Here is a 17067-nt window from a genome sequence, read left to right as displayed (position 1 = left end):
ATGACTGAGATTCTGAAGAGCAATCATTTTTTGGAGATCAAGAGTTCAAGAAAATGCCCAAAGAGAGTGAGTATGTTAGGAAGTAAAGAAGTACTAAGGAGGAAAACTGACAACTATCAAGTTAATTAAGGCAACAAAGAAAATAAATGTCTAGACATTGTTGCTGTTGTTGTTGTTAGGTGTCATTGAGTCGGGTCCAGTTTCCAGTGACCCTGTGTACAACAGAATGGAACGCTCTCCAGCCCTGCACCATCCTCACAATTGTTGCTATGTTTGAGCCCACTGTCTCAGCCGCTGTGTTAACCCATCTTGTTGAGGGCCTTCCTCTTTTTTTGCTGACCCTCCACTTCACCAAGCATGATGTCATTCTCCAGAGACTAGTCTCTGCTGATAACATGTCCAAAGTGAGTAAGACTAGAAAGCAAACAGGTGTCAGAAAATAGTGTATGTTATGTTAAGGTAAATTATGAGAAAATGTTATGAATAGTGTGTGGTAAAAAGTACACGTTCCACTTAGAAATTTCCTAAACTTATGTAGCAAAAAGGAAGTCTTTGATAAACTTTGCTGTAAAGTGTTTTATTATAATGTTGGAGATAAAAAGATGATTACAATATGCTGCAGACTGAATGTATGATGACTGAAAAATAAAAATCATTACCAGTCAGGTAATTTTAAAAGTGCTTTATATAGAAAACATTTAATTTTTATACATTTTTTACATGACAAAACTGAGTCACAGTGAAAGCAAGTAGGCTTGGAGAAATCTAATAATTTTCAGGTTTAGTAGTATCAATAATAAGATGTCAGAAGTGTTTTTCAAACTTGGCTAAATAGATTAAAAGCTACAAATACTTGTGATGAAGTCATGCATCGACATGCATTTTGGATTCCACATATGTTAACGTTGTATAGAAAGACAATATATTTCCTATAAAAAGATCTTTATCTTCTGCAGCAGGGTAGGAAAGAAGTTTAAAAGTTTAAATTTTAAACTGAAAATCATGACAGAGAGTCAGTGGAAGTGGTAACAAAAGGAAGTTGTATAAAGAAAGCATGATATTTAAATTGAACAAATGCTAGATCTCAAAACGTTATGCAATGGATGTGAAGAGCCTCTATGCCAAAAAACTCAAACGCATTGCGATCAAGTTGATTCCAACTTATAGCAACCCTATAGGACAGAGTAACCTACCCTATAGGACAGAGTAACCTGCCCTATAGGGTTTCCAAGGAGAGCCGGGTGGATTTGAACTGCCAACCTTTTGATTAGTAGATGTAGCTCTTAACCACTACACCGCCAGGGCTAGAGCCTCTATAGTGAGCTCCGCACTCCTTGTGTTATATTTTCACTTCATAAATTTTCACTTTATAAAGAACAAAACTTTAAGGAAATACATGAAGGTGATCAAGAAGCTTTACGATTGAGCTTTATAACTCAGTCTATAAGTGTGGAAGAGTAGTTGATCTAAAAAATATTAGCAGTCAGTTCTAACTATGTGGAAAAATCAAATGCAAGGCATAGATAAAATGTAAATTACAAATGAAATATGACGAGGAGGAAGAACCAGTAATATGATGTAGTATGGTGTAGATAAAGCTATCTGTTTTTTTCTCTTCCCTGAAATAACCAAAAATGCACAATTGTAGACCTATGCAAACAGTATATTGATAATATTGGTGATCAGTTTTTTAATATACGTGAGATGATTTGCTCATTATTTTCCACCAGTAATTACCACTCTACTCCTATCAAAAAACTTTAATTTCAAATGCAGATTAGAATTCAGAAGCCAATGATGGAAAAGCAAACAGTAACATTTATCCTGCTGGGACTGACAAATGATCCACAACTAAAAGATGTGATTTTTATCTTTCTATTTCTTACCTGTATGTTGAGTGTAACTGAGAACCTAACAATCATTCCCCCCTGCCCCATCAGTTCTCACCTTAAAACTGCCATGTACTTTTTCTTACAAAATTTCTCCTTCTTAGAAATCTCCTTTACATCTGCTTGTATTCCCAGATGCCTCTACAACATATCAACAGGTGACAGGACAATCACAATGGTTATCATTCAAATTTGTTCTACTGACTTCTTTGGTGTAACAGAATTTTTTCTACTGGCCACCATGTCCTATGACTGATACATAACTACCTGCAAACCTCTGCATTACATGACCATCATGAACAACAAGGTCTACATTAAGACTCATCTTGTATTGCTGGACAGCTGGCTTGTGGATCATACTCCCACCACTTAGCCTGGGCCTAAATCTGGAATTTTGTGACTCTAATGTCATTGACCAGTTTGTCTGTGATGCAGCCCCTCTCCTAAAGATCTCATGCTCAGAAACATGGCTCATAGAGCAGGTGGTCAGAGTTTGTGCTGTGTTGACCTTATCATGGCCCCTATATGTATTGTCCTGTCCCTTGTGTACAGCGTCAAGACCATTCTTCAATTCCCTTCTGCCCAGCAAAGGAAAAAGCCTTTTTCTACCTGCTTTTCCCACCTGATTGTGCTTTCCATCACCTATGGCAGCTGCATCTTCATCTATGTCAAACCTTCAGCAAAGAATTCAGTGGCCATTAACAAGGGTGTGATGGTGCTCACTACGTCCATCGCCCCCGTGCTGAACCCCTTAATTTACACCCTGAGAAACAAGCAAGTAAAAGAAGCCTTCACTGACTCAATCGAAAGGATTGTATTGTTCTTAAAGAAGCTAGAAAATTTGCTAATGAAGAGCAATCGCGTTTTTACTGAAGGATAATTAGCCCCTAAAAATGTGTGTGTGTCTGTGTATATATATACATATATATATATATATAATCTTTTTTTTGTTTTAAGTTTTTACTTCTTTCCTTTCCTGAAGAGGAATCTGTTTCAGGATAAGATTTCTCAATAAGAGAGTATAATGCATTTTTAAGAAGCAAAACAATGACTTCATATTTAAATAAGCCTTGACAAAACTGCAAGCAAAACAAAATAATATAAACAGACTCAATGAGTTTATTATATATTTTGGATACACTCATTGTGCTCACTGCCTTTTCCAATCCTAAATTCTGAGGACTCTTTTTTTTTATGCCAGGTACCATTTTAGACACTGGGGATAGAACAGACAACAATACTCTCAAATTTCTTATCCTTCTGTGACTTATATTTCATCAAGCAGAATGATCAGCACTTTAAAAAAAATATGAAAACCACAAACAGCAAATAACAAGAACATATTGCATTTATAAGTTAAAAAAAGGAATGTAGTACAAATTATAATAGCTTAATTTAGAAGCTGAATTTAAAAAATGAGAGTCTGTAATTTTGAATACTCTAAAAATCACAAGAATGACAGAGTAATTTGAACAGACAGTATGTGAAACAGAAGTGCTAAATGTTCTTAACAAACAAGTAAATTTGTAATAAAAATTATTACATATCTAAGTTTCTATTTGTCTCTATACTTTATATGCTTTAGCTCTTGAGAAATAAAAATAATGAAGCGGTTGCAAAAACATCTAGATTTTTGTCTTAGTTAGTGCTGCTATAACAAATACCACAAGTGGATGGCTTTAACAAAGAGAAATTTATTTTTTTGCAATCTAGTTGGCTAGAAACCCAAATTCAGGGCGTCAGCTCGAGGGGAAGGGTTTCTCTCTCTGTGGGCTCTGGAGGAAGGTCCTTCTCGGCAATCTTCCCCTGGACTAAGGTCTTCTCCATGCAGGAACCCTGGGCCCAAAAGACATGCTCTGCTCCTGGTGCTTCTTTCTTGGTGGTATGAGGTCCCCACTTACTGCCTGCTTCCTTTTCCTTTTATTTCTTGTAAGATAAAAGGTGGTGCAGGCCACACTCCAGGGAAACTCCTTTTACATTGGATCTGTGAAGTGACCTTAGCAAGGATGTTACAATCCCACCCTAATTCTCTTTAACATAAAATTACAATCACAAAGTGAAGGACAGCCACACAATATTGGGGATCATGGCCTAATCAAGTTGGTACAGATTTTGGGGGGACAGAATTTAATCCATGACGGTGCTAAAATAAAAATTGAAGGAAAAAACATGGAATCTGTAAAAATTAGACATGTAAATGACTACAACACAATGGAAAACATGAAAGCCCCAGAAAGAGAAACCCAGAAGTAATCCTGGAAAATGCATGGTGATCTGACAAGAGAGAAAGAGATGAAGGAAAAAAAAAAAATTACAACCAAAGTGATAATTGATTTTTTATGAATGAAGAGGGAAAATCAGTGCCAAACTAATTATCCTCAAAAAAATAACTCTACATAACAATTTGTTAAATGACTCATGCTCTTTTTCCTCTGTTGAAAATTTTCTTCCCCTCATTTTTTATCTAGTTAATATTTAATTGCATAACACATCACAAAACTCAATACATTGAACGTTTTCATTTTTCTTGTTCGTGTTCCTCAGTAGGTAGTAAGGGCTATGAAGGCAGAAAACTTGTCTGTTTTTCACTTGTGTTTTTAAGCCAGTCAGCAAAATATCTGGTACATAGTAGGCAAACTTCGAATATGTTGAAAGAACATCTCCCACAAAAGGAGACCAATTTAAAGAACAAAATGCAGATAAATTAATTTGGACTTTAAAAAATAAACCGGAGAATAAAATGGCATGGAGAAAGTAGGATTAATATTAAAGATGATCCTCAAGTATCGAGTTAAGAGTATTGGTAAAGATATTTATGTTGGTATTGTAAGAAAAATGATTATAGCTGCTGTCTTTCACTACAGACCTATCACTTTTTTTAAGTAATTGAGCATACAAAATCATACTTTCTATTTTGAGATAATTGTAGATTCACACGCAGTTCTAAGTAATAAATCAGAGAAATGCCCCAGATGGTTCACTCCGTCCCACTAAACGGTAACATTTTGCATAACCATAGCACAGTATGACGAACAGGAAATTTTCATTAATACCATATGTACTCTAATTCAGACTTTACCAGGTTTAATGCAACTCTTTGAATTTGGGTGTGTTCAGTTCTATGCAATTTTACCACATATGTACATTTATGTAGCCAATACCACAGTCAAGATACAAAATAGTTCTATCACCTAAATGACCCATTTTGCCCTTTTATGACACTCATTTCCCCCCTCCTATTGCCTGACCTATCCCTTATCAGCTAGCTAAAATCCACTAATCTGTTCACCAGTTTTATAATACTGTTATTTGAAGAAGGAAATCATGTGGAATCATCTACTACATAACCCTTTCAGATTATATTTTTTCACTCAGCAAAATTTATTGGAGATTCATTTGAGTTGTTACACATTTTGACTGTCTATTCCTTTTTATTTCTGAGTGATATTCCATGTATAGATGTATCACAGTTTGTTTAACCATTTCTTCATTGTAGGATAGCTGCATCGTTTCCAGGTTTTGGCTATGAAAAGTAAGCTTCTATCAAATTCCATATATAAATTTTTATGTAATGTAATGTAAGTTTCCTTAATTCTGGGATAAATATTCAAAAGTGCAATTGTTGAGTTGGATTGTAGAAGCCCTGGTGGCACAAACATTAAGTGCTCAGCTGCTAACCAAAAGGTCACAGGTTTAAAACCACAGCTGTTCTGGGAGGGAAAGATTTGGCGGTCTTGGAAAGATTACAGCATTGGAATCCCTAGGGGGCATTTCTACTCTCTGCAATAGGGTTACTATTGGTCGAAATCCATTCAATGGCAATGGGCTTTTAAGATGTGACTAGTTTTGTTTGAGGAAACTAAAAATTGAAAGCTGTTTCTTTAATTGCATAATTTGTTATTTTTTAGTTTGTTTGCTTTGTTTTGCTTTTTAAACCCCTGTAAAAGTAAGTTGTTTAATTCTGTCTGTACTTCACAGGTAGGTAAATTGAAACTCAGGAGAACAAAATAATTCTAGTGAGTGGTGCAGTTAGGATCCAAATTCATTTTTATCCGACTTCACCACTCATGCTTCTTATATTTTGTGACTCTCCACCAATACGTACTTCAGCATCAAGATGTCCACAAGAGGCATCTTAGAAATGTGTACATATTCAGAATGCAGGCATTGTTTAAATCATGAAAACTGCAAAATAGGCATGTGATTTTATTAAGGTAAAACTGTAATTAGGTGAAATATAGCATGTCAGACAATGCTGTAGACCCCTACTGGTGCAATGGTTAAGCACTTGGCTACTAACTATAAGTATGGTATTTGGAACCAGCCCAGCGGTTCTGCAGTAGGAAGGCCTGCCTGGTGATGTGTTTCGGTAAAGATTACAGCCAGGAAAACCCTATGGGGCTGTTCTGTTCTGTTACTTGGGGTTGCTGTGAGTCGGAATTGACTCGACAGCACCCAACAGCAGCAACGTCTTTCTGCTATTGATTTCTAGTTTGATTCCACCCTGGTCAGAAACCAAGCTCTGTAACACTTCGATTCTTTTTTATTATTTTGAAATTGTTGGGATTTTTGTTATTGCCTTGCCTATGGATTCTTTTAATAAATGCTACATGTGTATTGGAAAAGATATATATTCAGCATTTGTTAAGATTATTGCTCTAAACATGGCTATAATGTCAAGTTATTCAAATCATCTGTATCCTAGCTGATTTTTGCTTTTCAACTCTTTTACTAAGAAAGCTGTGTTCCAATATCCAGCAATGGTAGTGAATTGGGTTTTCTTCTTTTAGTTCTGACAACTTTGGCTTTATATGCTTTGAATCGATAAGATGCTTACAAAATTACAATTGTTATGTCTTCTTGTTAGATTGATCCTTTGTCATTATAAAATGAATCTCTTTTCCTCTTGTAGAATTTGGTGCTTAAAATTTCCTTTGCCTGATTAGTTTTTGCACAATATATGTTGCCATAATTTTTTATCCTTTTAGTCATCTTGTGTGCTTACACAAAATGTTCTTACAAATAACAAATGGTTATCTGGGGTCTCTCTTGAACATTTTATGGTTGAGTTTTGCTTTCGCTGTAGTCTGGCATCTCTAAGACATCATTACCTGTAATTACTACCATAAATATTTTTAAAACCACACTCTTACTATTTTTTTCTCGATCTATTTCTTATTCGTTATCTGTTATATGTTTCTTTTTCATTCTTCCCACTTTCCTCTAATTTTAAATTCCTTCGAAAAAGTGTTTCGGACAAGGCAAACAAAGCCAAAAATTATTCATATATGAGGCAAAATAAAAAGAATTCCTAAGATGAATGAAAACTCACTCTTCACAAACAATCTCAAGAAATCACTAAGCATAAAAAGCAGAAGTGAACACGGAAGGAAGTGTTTATTCTGAGAAGGAAGCGCACATGTCTTGACATTAAACTGTATACAATAATATCCAAAATTAAGTTTATTATTTAAAAAAAAAGTATATAACTCACTTGATGTAAAGCCCTATATAACCATATCTTAAACAGTGGTGAAAGGGGAAGAAGAGGATAGTAACAATAAAGTGTACAAAAAAATATGCTAAGCATCTTTCTTCTTTGGGAAGAGGATAAAAAGAGGGACTATCTCTACAAACCGATATTTTAAAAAGTCTTAAATATTTGTGTCAAATATTCAGGGTAACCACTAGAAAAAATACAGCAGTGAAATAGGTAAATTATGTAGGAGCAAATAAATTTCAGATAGGTAGAAAAGTATAAAATTAAGATTAACAATAATATCATTCTTATTAAAAAGCAAGATCTTATTAAAATAGCAGTAATATATAAAATTCATAGAAATTAACATGAAAATATACATCTTTTTAGAAAAAGGTAAAAATACAAAATTCCAAAAGGTAGTACCAGTTTTACCAGTTTCCATATATCAAAAATAGCATAACACAAAATTAAAACTAATGACAAACTGATGAAAAAAATTCACATCATACGCTGCCATAAAACATGGCCACGTATTTCAAACTAGGTATGGATATAAGTATAGACCCATAGAAATACTTTAGCTATATAATTTGGTATTATCTTTCTGAAGGTATTTAGGTAACTTAATCTAAAATCTCTGAAATGTGAATATATATTGATCATGATAGAGCACTTCTAGAATTTCATCTAAATGTGTTTTCTACAGAAATTATTAGTTGTGAAAAAGACATAGTAAACAAAATATATGAGAATATGATGTTTTTAACTGCCATCAAGTCGATTCCTTCTCCAAGCGACCCCACACCCCATAGGGTTTTCAAGGCTTTGACCTCTCCAAAGCAGAACCCACGCCTGTCTCCCAAGGCACCTCTGGGTGGGTTTGAACACCAATCTTCCAACTAGAAGTAGAGCACTAAACCCATTGTGCTACCCGGGGATTCCTGTGAGAAAAAGATAGAATTGTGCAATTGAATACTATGAAACTCTTTTTAAATAATAAGGAAAATTGCACATATGCTTAAAACTAATAAAAAAAAATACAAATGGGATACCCCAGAACACATATGGTATATGGTGCAACTTTTCTATGATTATTGATATGATTACAGGTTACAAATGTAAAGCGTATTGTTTTATAAATATTCATATGCAAAACACATTTCCTTAAATTTTAAAAAGAATTATCACTAAGCTTTGGGTTTTCTAGTATTATCCAGTTTTGTTATCTTTTTTAATATTTGAGAAAAAAAATGGCAGATGAGGAAGTCAAGAAATCTGCCTTTCCTGCATTTTTTTCTACCACTTATCAGACACCTTAGGTGGTACAAAAAAAAAAAAAACAAAACAGGAAAGGCAGACTTGTTCTTTACCACCTAATTTTTTTCTATAGTATCTTGGCCAGTCTGTTGCTATTCTTGCCTCTTTGTGTCTCTCAGAACACTGTCCCCACTGGTGCACCTTGCTGGATTTTTGCCCAAATTCATTATAAAAAAGACTCATTAGTGACTTTTGAGCTTGAGTCACCAAGGACACATTTGTTTATTATTTAGCTTAATGTTTAGCAAATAAATAAAATGCAAATCTTGTGTAAAAGTCCCTTACCCTATCTGGACAGGTCATAGAATCGACTCTTTCAAAACCAGAGAGGTAAATGTTTGAACAATGTTTTATTTTCAACCAAAAGAGCTAGGACATATTTCCTAGGCATAAAAGGGACAAAGTCCTTGTTTAGACAGTCTTCTCCATTGTGCTGGAAATGAGAAAACACAGAGTTGTAGGTCCGTCCAGAGAACCAGTGAGGATAAGTGGGGTTCCTAAGCAGAAAGACAAGCAGATCCCATGCAAGTCTTTTCTAAGTGGGTCCCCTTCATCAGATCAGCCTTTAGAAATATTGCCTTTAAAGAATCAGCCAAAGCTGTTACTAACCCTCAGAAGAGTAAACACAGTGGTTATGATTTCACTTACTTTCAACTTTGGGAGCTATACATAGTAATTTCCTCTGAGAAGCAAACTGCTGTAATTTACCAAAATCAGATGTAACTAGCTATTTGAATTATTACGTAAAGATCCACAAATCTTTCTGAGTTTTTTTGTTTTGTTTTGTTAATGCTGGTTTGAATATCTTACTAACAGAATCTTCAAGCAAACACAAATAGCAATCAACAAAGATTCAACTATTTATCAGCTTGGCACTAAAGCAAAGAGGGATGCCAGTTAACAGTTTGGTCAGCAAAGAAGGTAATAACATAAGCAGAGAGGATAATAGTTGGTATGGCTTTATTCATGGTATGACTTTATTCACTAGCAAAAGTACTGAATCAAATACAAAATAAAAGCTCAATGTTAAAGATAGAACCTTAAAAATTTCAATAATTAAAATCAGAGGCAAAGCAGTTACAAAATGAATTTCAAATAGAACAGAAAACAGCTTCGAATATGTCTGCAGATGAACTAGATTAAGTGTATTTATACAACAAATATTTCTTAGGCACTAACTGTAAGTATAAGATTGTGTTAGTTGTGGTAGCTCTCCCAGTAAAAAAAAAGATAGTCACCTGATTCAACAAACTTACTTTCTCAGAGGAAGCACTCAGATAAAAGTGACAGCTATATGATAGGACAAATGGGGTCCAGTGGACACAGATAATAGCATTTTAGAAGATTGTCTACTGGGATGAAGCTCAGGCTGAAAATCATGAATAAGTAGATGTGTCCACACAATTTGGGAGAACAAGGAGTAAAAACGAGTGGAGAAGTGGAAAGAATAGGAAAGGAGTTGTGGTGGTGGTGGTGGTTGTTTTTACAGACAGATGATCCATGTGAAGTGCTTACTATAAGACTTATCACATGGTAAGTTTTTGATAATCTATTAGTTTTATTATAAGAGACATAAAGTCAGAGGAGAAAGATATGGGATACACAGAGCATAAAATTTACTTTGGGTTTTGTAATTTTGAGATCACATTACATGAATTATCTGTGAGAAATCAAAAAACAGTAAGAGCTGACATATGTGAAGTAATTCCTATGTACCAGATTGTTTTATATATGTCTTATCTGTATTTTTTATCTGTATTACCCGTTTCAATCACTTTAACTGTATGTTGTAGATACTGTTATTATCCCCCTTTTTCTGTAGGAAAACTGGGGCCTGAGAGGTTGAAAACTTGCCCAAGATCTTACAGATATAAGTGGAAAGCCGGGTATTGAACTGTAGAGATTTGGCTGCAGAAGGTCTGCCCTTAATCACCGGTGCAGGTAAGACCCAGGAAGTGAGTGAAGACAGGCAGTGCTTGGAGAGCATATGTAGTATTCTGCTTGATTTTGAACTTGGTGATACTGATAACAAGGTATGAGACTGTGTGCCATACTTAACTAAATATACTAAAAACATAAGAGAAACATGTTTTTTTTTTTTTTCAAGTTGTGTATCCTTGGACCAAACATTTCTTCATTATAGCAAATGAATTGTGCATTAAAATACTCTCTGCATTGTGTATACCAGTGGATATTGAGGGTAAACTACAGACTAGCAGGGAATCATAGAAAGAGCCAAAGGAGTAATCCAATGATGTGACAGTTGCATTCAGACACAGAACAAAGCCACATAAGCACATGCTTTGTCATAGTGAGGGGTTAGAAAACACAAGCTGCAGAGGGATTAACAAAGGCTATGTAAGGACACCAAATTCTTTGTTACACACTCACATTTTATCAAGCATCAAGTCTTAAAGGAAAGACATGAAACAAATGATTAGGATTAAATACCTTTAAATTGGGAATAATTCCTGGATGTAAAAAGAAAGTATAATTTTGTTGACTCACATCATATTGTGGGTCAAATCTAATCACGTGGGAAAATCCAATCTTGAGTATTGATTAAAAATGTGAAATAAAAATGGTTGTTGGAATGGTAGATTGATTTTTTTTGAATATTTTTAAAAATCTATCATAAAAATACAACAAAATAAACAGATGAGTAGCCAAGTCCATCAGAATATTGACAATATTAATTATCAATAAATAGAAGAAACTACATATGAATTAGTTTGCAGTCCCTGGTTTTTGTTGTAATTAGCTGCCACGGAGTTGACTCTGACTCATGGCGATCTTATAGGCAATGGAGGGAAATGTCCAGACCTGCGTCATCCTTACAGTTGCTGGTGTATTCTAGTCCATCTTTGTGGCTGCCGTGCTAATGCATTTAACCAAGGGTCTCCCTGCCCTCATTCCTGCTCTAACAATTGATCCCTCCTGATAACAAGTGATTTGGACAATATTCTGTTGTGATCCAAAGTTTTGCATTGACTAATTTTCTGAAGTAAATCACAAGGCCTTTCTTCCTAGCCTATCTTAGTCTGGAAGCTCCACTGAAACCTGTCCACCGTGGGTGACCCTGCTGGTATGTGAAATACTGGTGGCATAGCAACCACAAGCATGATAGCAACACCCAAGCCACCACAATACAATGAATTGACAAACAAGTGTGCCGTCCCTAGTAGTCATTGTTTATCACTCTCTGACTTTGATACCATTCTATTCAATTAAAACATCTCTAAACCTCACACGAATATTGAATAAAATTTATAAGTCAGTGATGAAAAACTACACAATAACAACCTTTATCCTGCTGGGACTGACAGATGACCCAAAACTTCAGATTCCAATTTTCATTTTTCTACTTCTCACGTATATGTTGAGTATAAGTGGAAATCTGACCATCATATCCCTCACTTTAGTGGACTCCCACCTCAAAACAACCATGTACTTTTTCCTACAAAATTTTGCCTTTTTAGAAATTTCATTCACATCTGCTTGTATTCCTAGATATTTGTACAACATAGCAACAGGTGACAGATCAATTAGTTATCATATTTGTGTGATTCAAGTATTTTTTACTGATGTCTTTGGAGTGACAGAATTTTTCCTTCTGGCTATCATGTCCTATGACCGCTACGTGGCCATCTGCAAGCCACTGCATTACGTGACCATCATGAGCAGCAGAGTCTGCAAGACACTTGTCCTCTGCTGTTGGATGGCTGGCTTATTGATCATATTCCCACCACTTACTTTGTTCCTAAACTTGAAATTCTGTGATTCAAATATGATTGATTATTTTGTCTGTGATGCACCTCCTATCCTGAAGATTTCTTGCTCAGACACATGGCTCATAGAGCAATTAGTTATTGTCTGTGCTGTGCTCACTTTCATTCTGACCCTTATATGTGTTGTTCTGTCCTACATATACATTGTCAAGACCATTCTAAGGTTCCCCTCTGCCCATCAGAGAAAAAGGGCCTTTTCTACCTGTTCTTCCCACATGATTGTGGTTTCCATCACCTATAGCAGCTGTATCTTTATCTATGTCAATCCTTCAGGAAAGCAATCAGTGGATAGTAATAAAGGTGTGTCAGTGCTAATCACGTGCATTGTTCCCATGTTGAACCCATTCATTTACACTCTGAGAAACAAACAAGTGAGACAGGCCTTCAGTGACTCCTTCAAAAGAATTGCATTTGTTACAAAGACGTAAGAGGATGGTCAAGTCGAGGAATAAAATATCAAGCTAAGAATAAACCATGGTGTTCTAAATCTGTTTGTCTCTTCTTTGTCTGTGTTCTGTTGAGGCTAACCTTCTCAAACACTTACTGCACCCAGAAAAAACGCCCACCACCACTTAAGTGTACTCTTTATTTCTTTCACAAACAAATCCTTTCAGGTCAATATCCCTAATCAGAAGAAACGATAATATTTTTTTTTAGTAAATGTAAGCCTGATTTTACTTCGAATCTAGCAAAAAAAAAAAAAAAACTGAAAATGAAACAAAATATAAAACAAATAAGAAAGTAGCTTACCTTGCATTTTCTGACATGCAAGAAAAAACTTGATTTAAAGTGTTCATTACCACTTCTAATCTAAAAATTGCTGAAATCTTTAATAACTGATTAAGTTAAATCTCTTTGAATACCTAGTTGTTGGTAGACCTAGTCCCAAGCAGAGACTAAGAATTGATAATATCCCTGAATTTATTTAGCTCATTAATAATTCTATATGACTAAAATTTTAAAAGCCTGCCACTACTAAAAAGTCACATTATAAAATATAAAAGTAAATATAACAAAAATAAATGTATGTCCAAATAAATGTGTTTTGAATAGAATGTAAATATTCATACACATACATACAAACATAAAATGCTGAAATTTTAAAATTAAAAAATTCAGAGATTATACAGAAAATAAATAAGGTAAGTAAAAATTTTTTTCAAAAAAAGCCATGAAATTAAAAGCATAATGTCAAAATGATAATTACAGTTGAGGAAATAAAGTTATTAAAATTGGAAAAAATATCCAATTGCTCAAATAGAGTATAAATATCTGTTATAGGTTTGTGTCCCCAACAAAGTGATGTTGAAGACCAAACCACTGGTACCTGTAAATGTGACCTTATTTGGAAATAGGGTCTTTGCAGATGTAATTAGTTGGGTTAACACGAGGTCCTACTGGAGTAGGGTGGGCCCTAATCCAATATGAGACATGTCCATATAAGAAAAGGAGAAGAGACAAGGAGCCAGACAGATGCAGAAGGAAAATGGAGGCAGACGTTGGAGTTATACTGCCACCGCCCAGAACAGTGATGAACTATTTAAAAACTTCTGTTGTTTAGAGCATCCAATTTTATGGTACTTTGTTAAGCCAGTCCTAGGAATGAAACACAGTACCCAAACTCAAAACAACTAAATGAAGCAATAATTCTTTGTACATCGTAGAAACTTACTGTTTAAAAGAAATCAGAGACACCAAACCAACAATATATGTGGCTGTCTAAGGCAACTGATTTAAAGCAGTTGACTGCTAACCAAAAGGTCAGTGGTTTGAAACCAGCAGTGAGTGGCTCCATGGGAGAAAGATGTAGCAAACTGCATCCATAAAGATTTACAGTTTTGGAAACACAATGAGGTCAATAGGAGTAGGAATCGCCTCAATGGCAGTTGATAACACAATTAATAGGTGCCCTGGTGGCACAAGGTTAAGCACTCAGCTGTTAACTGAGAGACTGGAGGTTTGAATCCACCCAGAGGCTCCACAGAAGAAAAACCCAGCAATTTGTAAAGACCTCTTAAAGATCGCCTAAAAACACTATGGAGCAGTTCAATTGTGTCACATGTGATCCCTATAAGGTGAAATTAACTCCATGGCACCTGCCAACAATAAGAAAAAGAAAATTGAAAATAAAATCCAAATGGAAGTTATATTTAATTTTTTCTTGAAATAAATGGCTTATGGATTAGAAGAACACAAAAAGTCCATTAATTTTCCTCAAAGAAAAGAACTCAAACAGCTACTTAGTAAATTTTCTTATGGATAAGCTATCTTCCATCTTTCTGGGGTACAGGCCTAATAGCTGTCCTTTGGTGACTCTCTTGGTATTTTCAGAATTTTGCATTTGGGGCAGTTCTACTCTGTCCTACAGGGTTGCTATGAGTTGGAATCGACTCAACAGCAATGGGTTTTGTTTTGTTTTGTTTTTTAATGTGAAGTATACTTTCCCCCTCAGTCTTCAGTTTACTTCTATTCTTCATTTGGGTCTCAGTTTCAATGTCACTCACACCTACGGCTGTTTTGTTTCTTCATCACCCACCACACAAACACACGAGCCAAGTCTGGAGAAACTTCTGTCCTACCTGCCGTTTTGACCTAAGCTTTTTCTTCTATAGCACCAATCTCACTAATATTTCCTGTCTATATTGGGTATCTAAAATCTGCCATAAAGGCAAAAACTTCATTTGTTATGCACACTTGAGTTTGCCTAAAACCTGGCATATAAATGACACTAAACACATTACCTCTGAACATATCCAATAAAAAGTCTCACAACACCCCATAAAAAAGAATCACAACTTAATGCAGAAAAATTAAAGAACAGTTTTTTACTTGAAAACTTAAGTATAATAGAAACAAATGGGTGAAATATGCTGTATATTATTAAAGAATTTTGAATCAAGATTTAACTATCTGGCTACATATATGTTTAGATATGACAAAGATTAAAAAGTTATGTAATTTACAGGAGATAATTTAGGCAAACATAATATTCATAACCTTATCAATTATAGATTTACTTACATATATATGTATATGTGTGTATGTGTGTCTGTAAATATATACCGTACCCATTGTCGTCAAGTTGATTTCAACTCATAGTGACCCTACAGGACAGAATAGAACTGCCTCATAGGGTTTCCGAGGACTGGCTGATAGATTAGGACTGCTGACCTTTTGGTGAGCAGCTGAATTCTTAACCACTGCACCACCAGGCCTCCGTATAAATATATAAACATATGTATATACATAATATTTATATTATAATGGATAATCTTCCAAAAAGCCCTGGGCTAAATGTAAATTTTTGTTTCATAGGCGGATAAAGTGTTGGAGACAGGGTTCATACCCTGCTTCATATGATTACAGGGTCTATGATTGCTACAGGACATGGCACTGCTTCTGCGGGACTGCACACATAATTACCAAGATTATCTCAAGGAAAACCTAAAGAAAATTTATTTTCATTTAAAACACCCAATGTTTACGTCAGGAAAATGCCACAACAATATTTAATAAGTATAGGTAGATAATTTTATAATGAAATGAAATTACCCAAAATATATCATTATTTGATATGAAGATTTATTATGTTAAAAATTGCAATGTCATATTGAAATAACTTATTGTATTTACTTACACTCTGTAGGGTCCCTATGGTTTGGAACTGACTCAATGGCAGTGGGTTTGGCTGTGGTTTATATCCTGTAAAAATATGTCATTTAAAAATTATATAATGGAATAAAGAAAAGTTAATGCTCTAAGGAAAAAAAAACCCATTCTGGGTTTTTTTTTTAATACAATGCTCTAATGTATAGTAATAAGGAAAAGAAAGGTTTGGTGAAAGTTAGTGAGCCAAAAGTCCTTTACAAATACAGTTTAAAGTAAAATAAGTTAAAATTTTTTTGGAGGGAAGAAATGAGGACGATGGGTATCATAATTTTCCTAGTTATCAAGACAAGGTCCACTAAACATTAACCCACAAAGAATGAAGGAGAACGATATTCTGGGAAGAAAAAAAAAAAAACTTGGCCTCGAACGAGGAGAAAAATTGAGGCCTGGGCTCTAGACGACTCCTCAGAGTCAGGATTCTGACTTTTCTATCCCTTCCCCTCTCAAAGTCGGATGTCTTTTCTGCTGGAAAAGATCTTACCTGGGATCTCAAATTCACGACTATTTGAAAATTGAATTGTTTTTCAGATGCCAAAATGAAATTCACCCATATGTTGAGCCAAAAGTCATTGATTTGGCCACTCTGAGAAACCTGTGTGGCAAAAGAGGACTATCATGGGGAATCTGCATTAAAAAATATTAAGTCAGCCAAGCTTTGTATCCAAGGGAGAGAATATCACTATAGCTTAGTCCAGAAATCTGGCGACTATTGCTCTGGGATTGTTAGGTCTATGAATGCCAATTCTAACAGGAAATTCCAATTGAAATTTTCCCATTTCTATCATTTATAAAAATACCCTTGACTGTATTTTAAAAATCCAGTGCCTCACAGGTCTTGTGAAGCTCTGTGTCTTAGTTATCTAGTGCTGTTATAACAGAAATACCACAAGTAGATTACTTTACCAAAGAGAAGTTTATTCTC

The 17067-nt window shown here is 34.9% G+C and overlaps 1 protein-coding gene and 1 pseudogene across 1 annotated transcript; both read left to right on the top strand.

Annotated features, from left to right (window-relative positions):
- Positions 1-1465: 1465 nt before the first annotated feature.
- LOC100668138 (olfactory receptor 6C2-like) lies at positions 1466-2793 on the top strand (annotated as a pseudogene).
- Positions 2794-11880: 9087 nt separating this feature from the next.
- On the top strand, positions 11881-13166 carry LOC100668417 (olfactory receptor 6C2-like). Its single transcript, XM_003405534.3, has one exon. It carries the CDS (start codon positions 11969-11971, stop codon positions 12902-12904), a length of 936 nt encoding a protein of 311 aa, XP_003405582.1. The 5' UTR covers positions 11881-11968; the 3' UTR covers positions 12905-13166.
- Positions 13167-17067: the final 3901 nt, after the last annotated feature.

Source organism: Loxodonta africana, chromosome 4, assembly GCF_030014295.1.
Source record: "Loxodonta africana isolate mLoxAfr1 chromosome 4, mLoxAfr1.hap2, whole genome shotgun sequence".
Classification (NCBI taxonomy): domain Eukaryota; kingdom Metazoa; phylum Chordata; class Mammalia; order Proboscidea; family Elephantidae; genus Loxodonta; species Loxodonta africana.
The sequence above is the reverse complement of the archived record's forward strand: the minus strand, read 5'-3'. Positions and strand labels throughout refer to the sequence as shown.

Coding starts and splice junctions, on each gene's coding strand:
- LOC100668417 (XM_003405534.3), top strand. CDS start 11,969: ATGAAAAACTACACAATAACAACCTTTATCCTGCTGGGACTGACAGAT.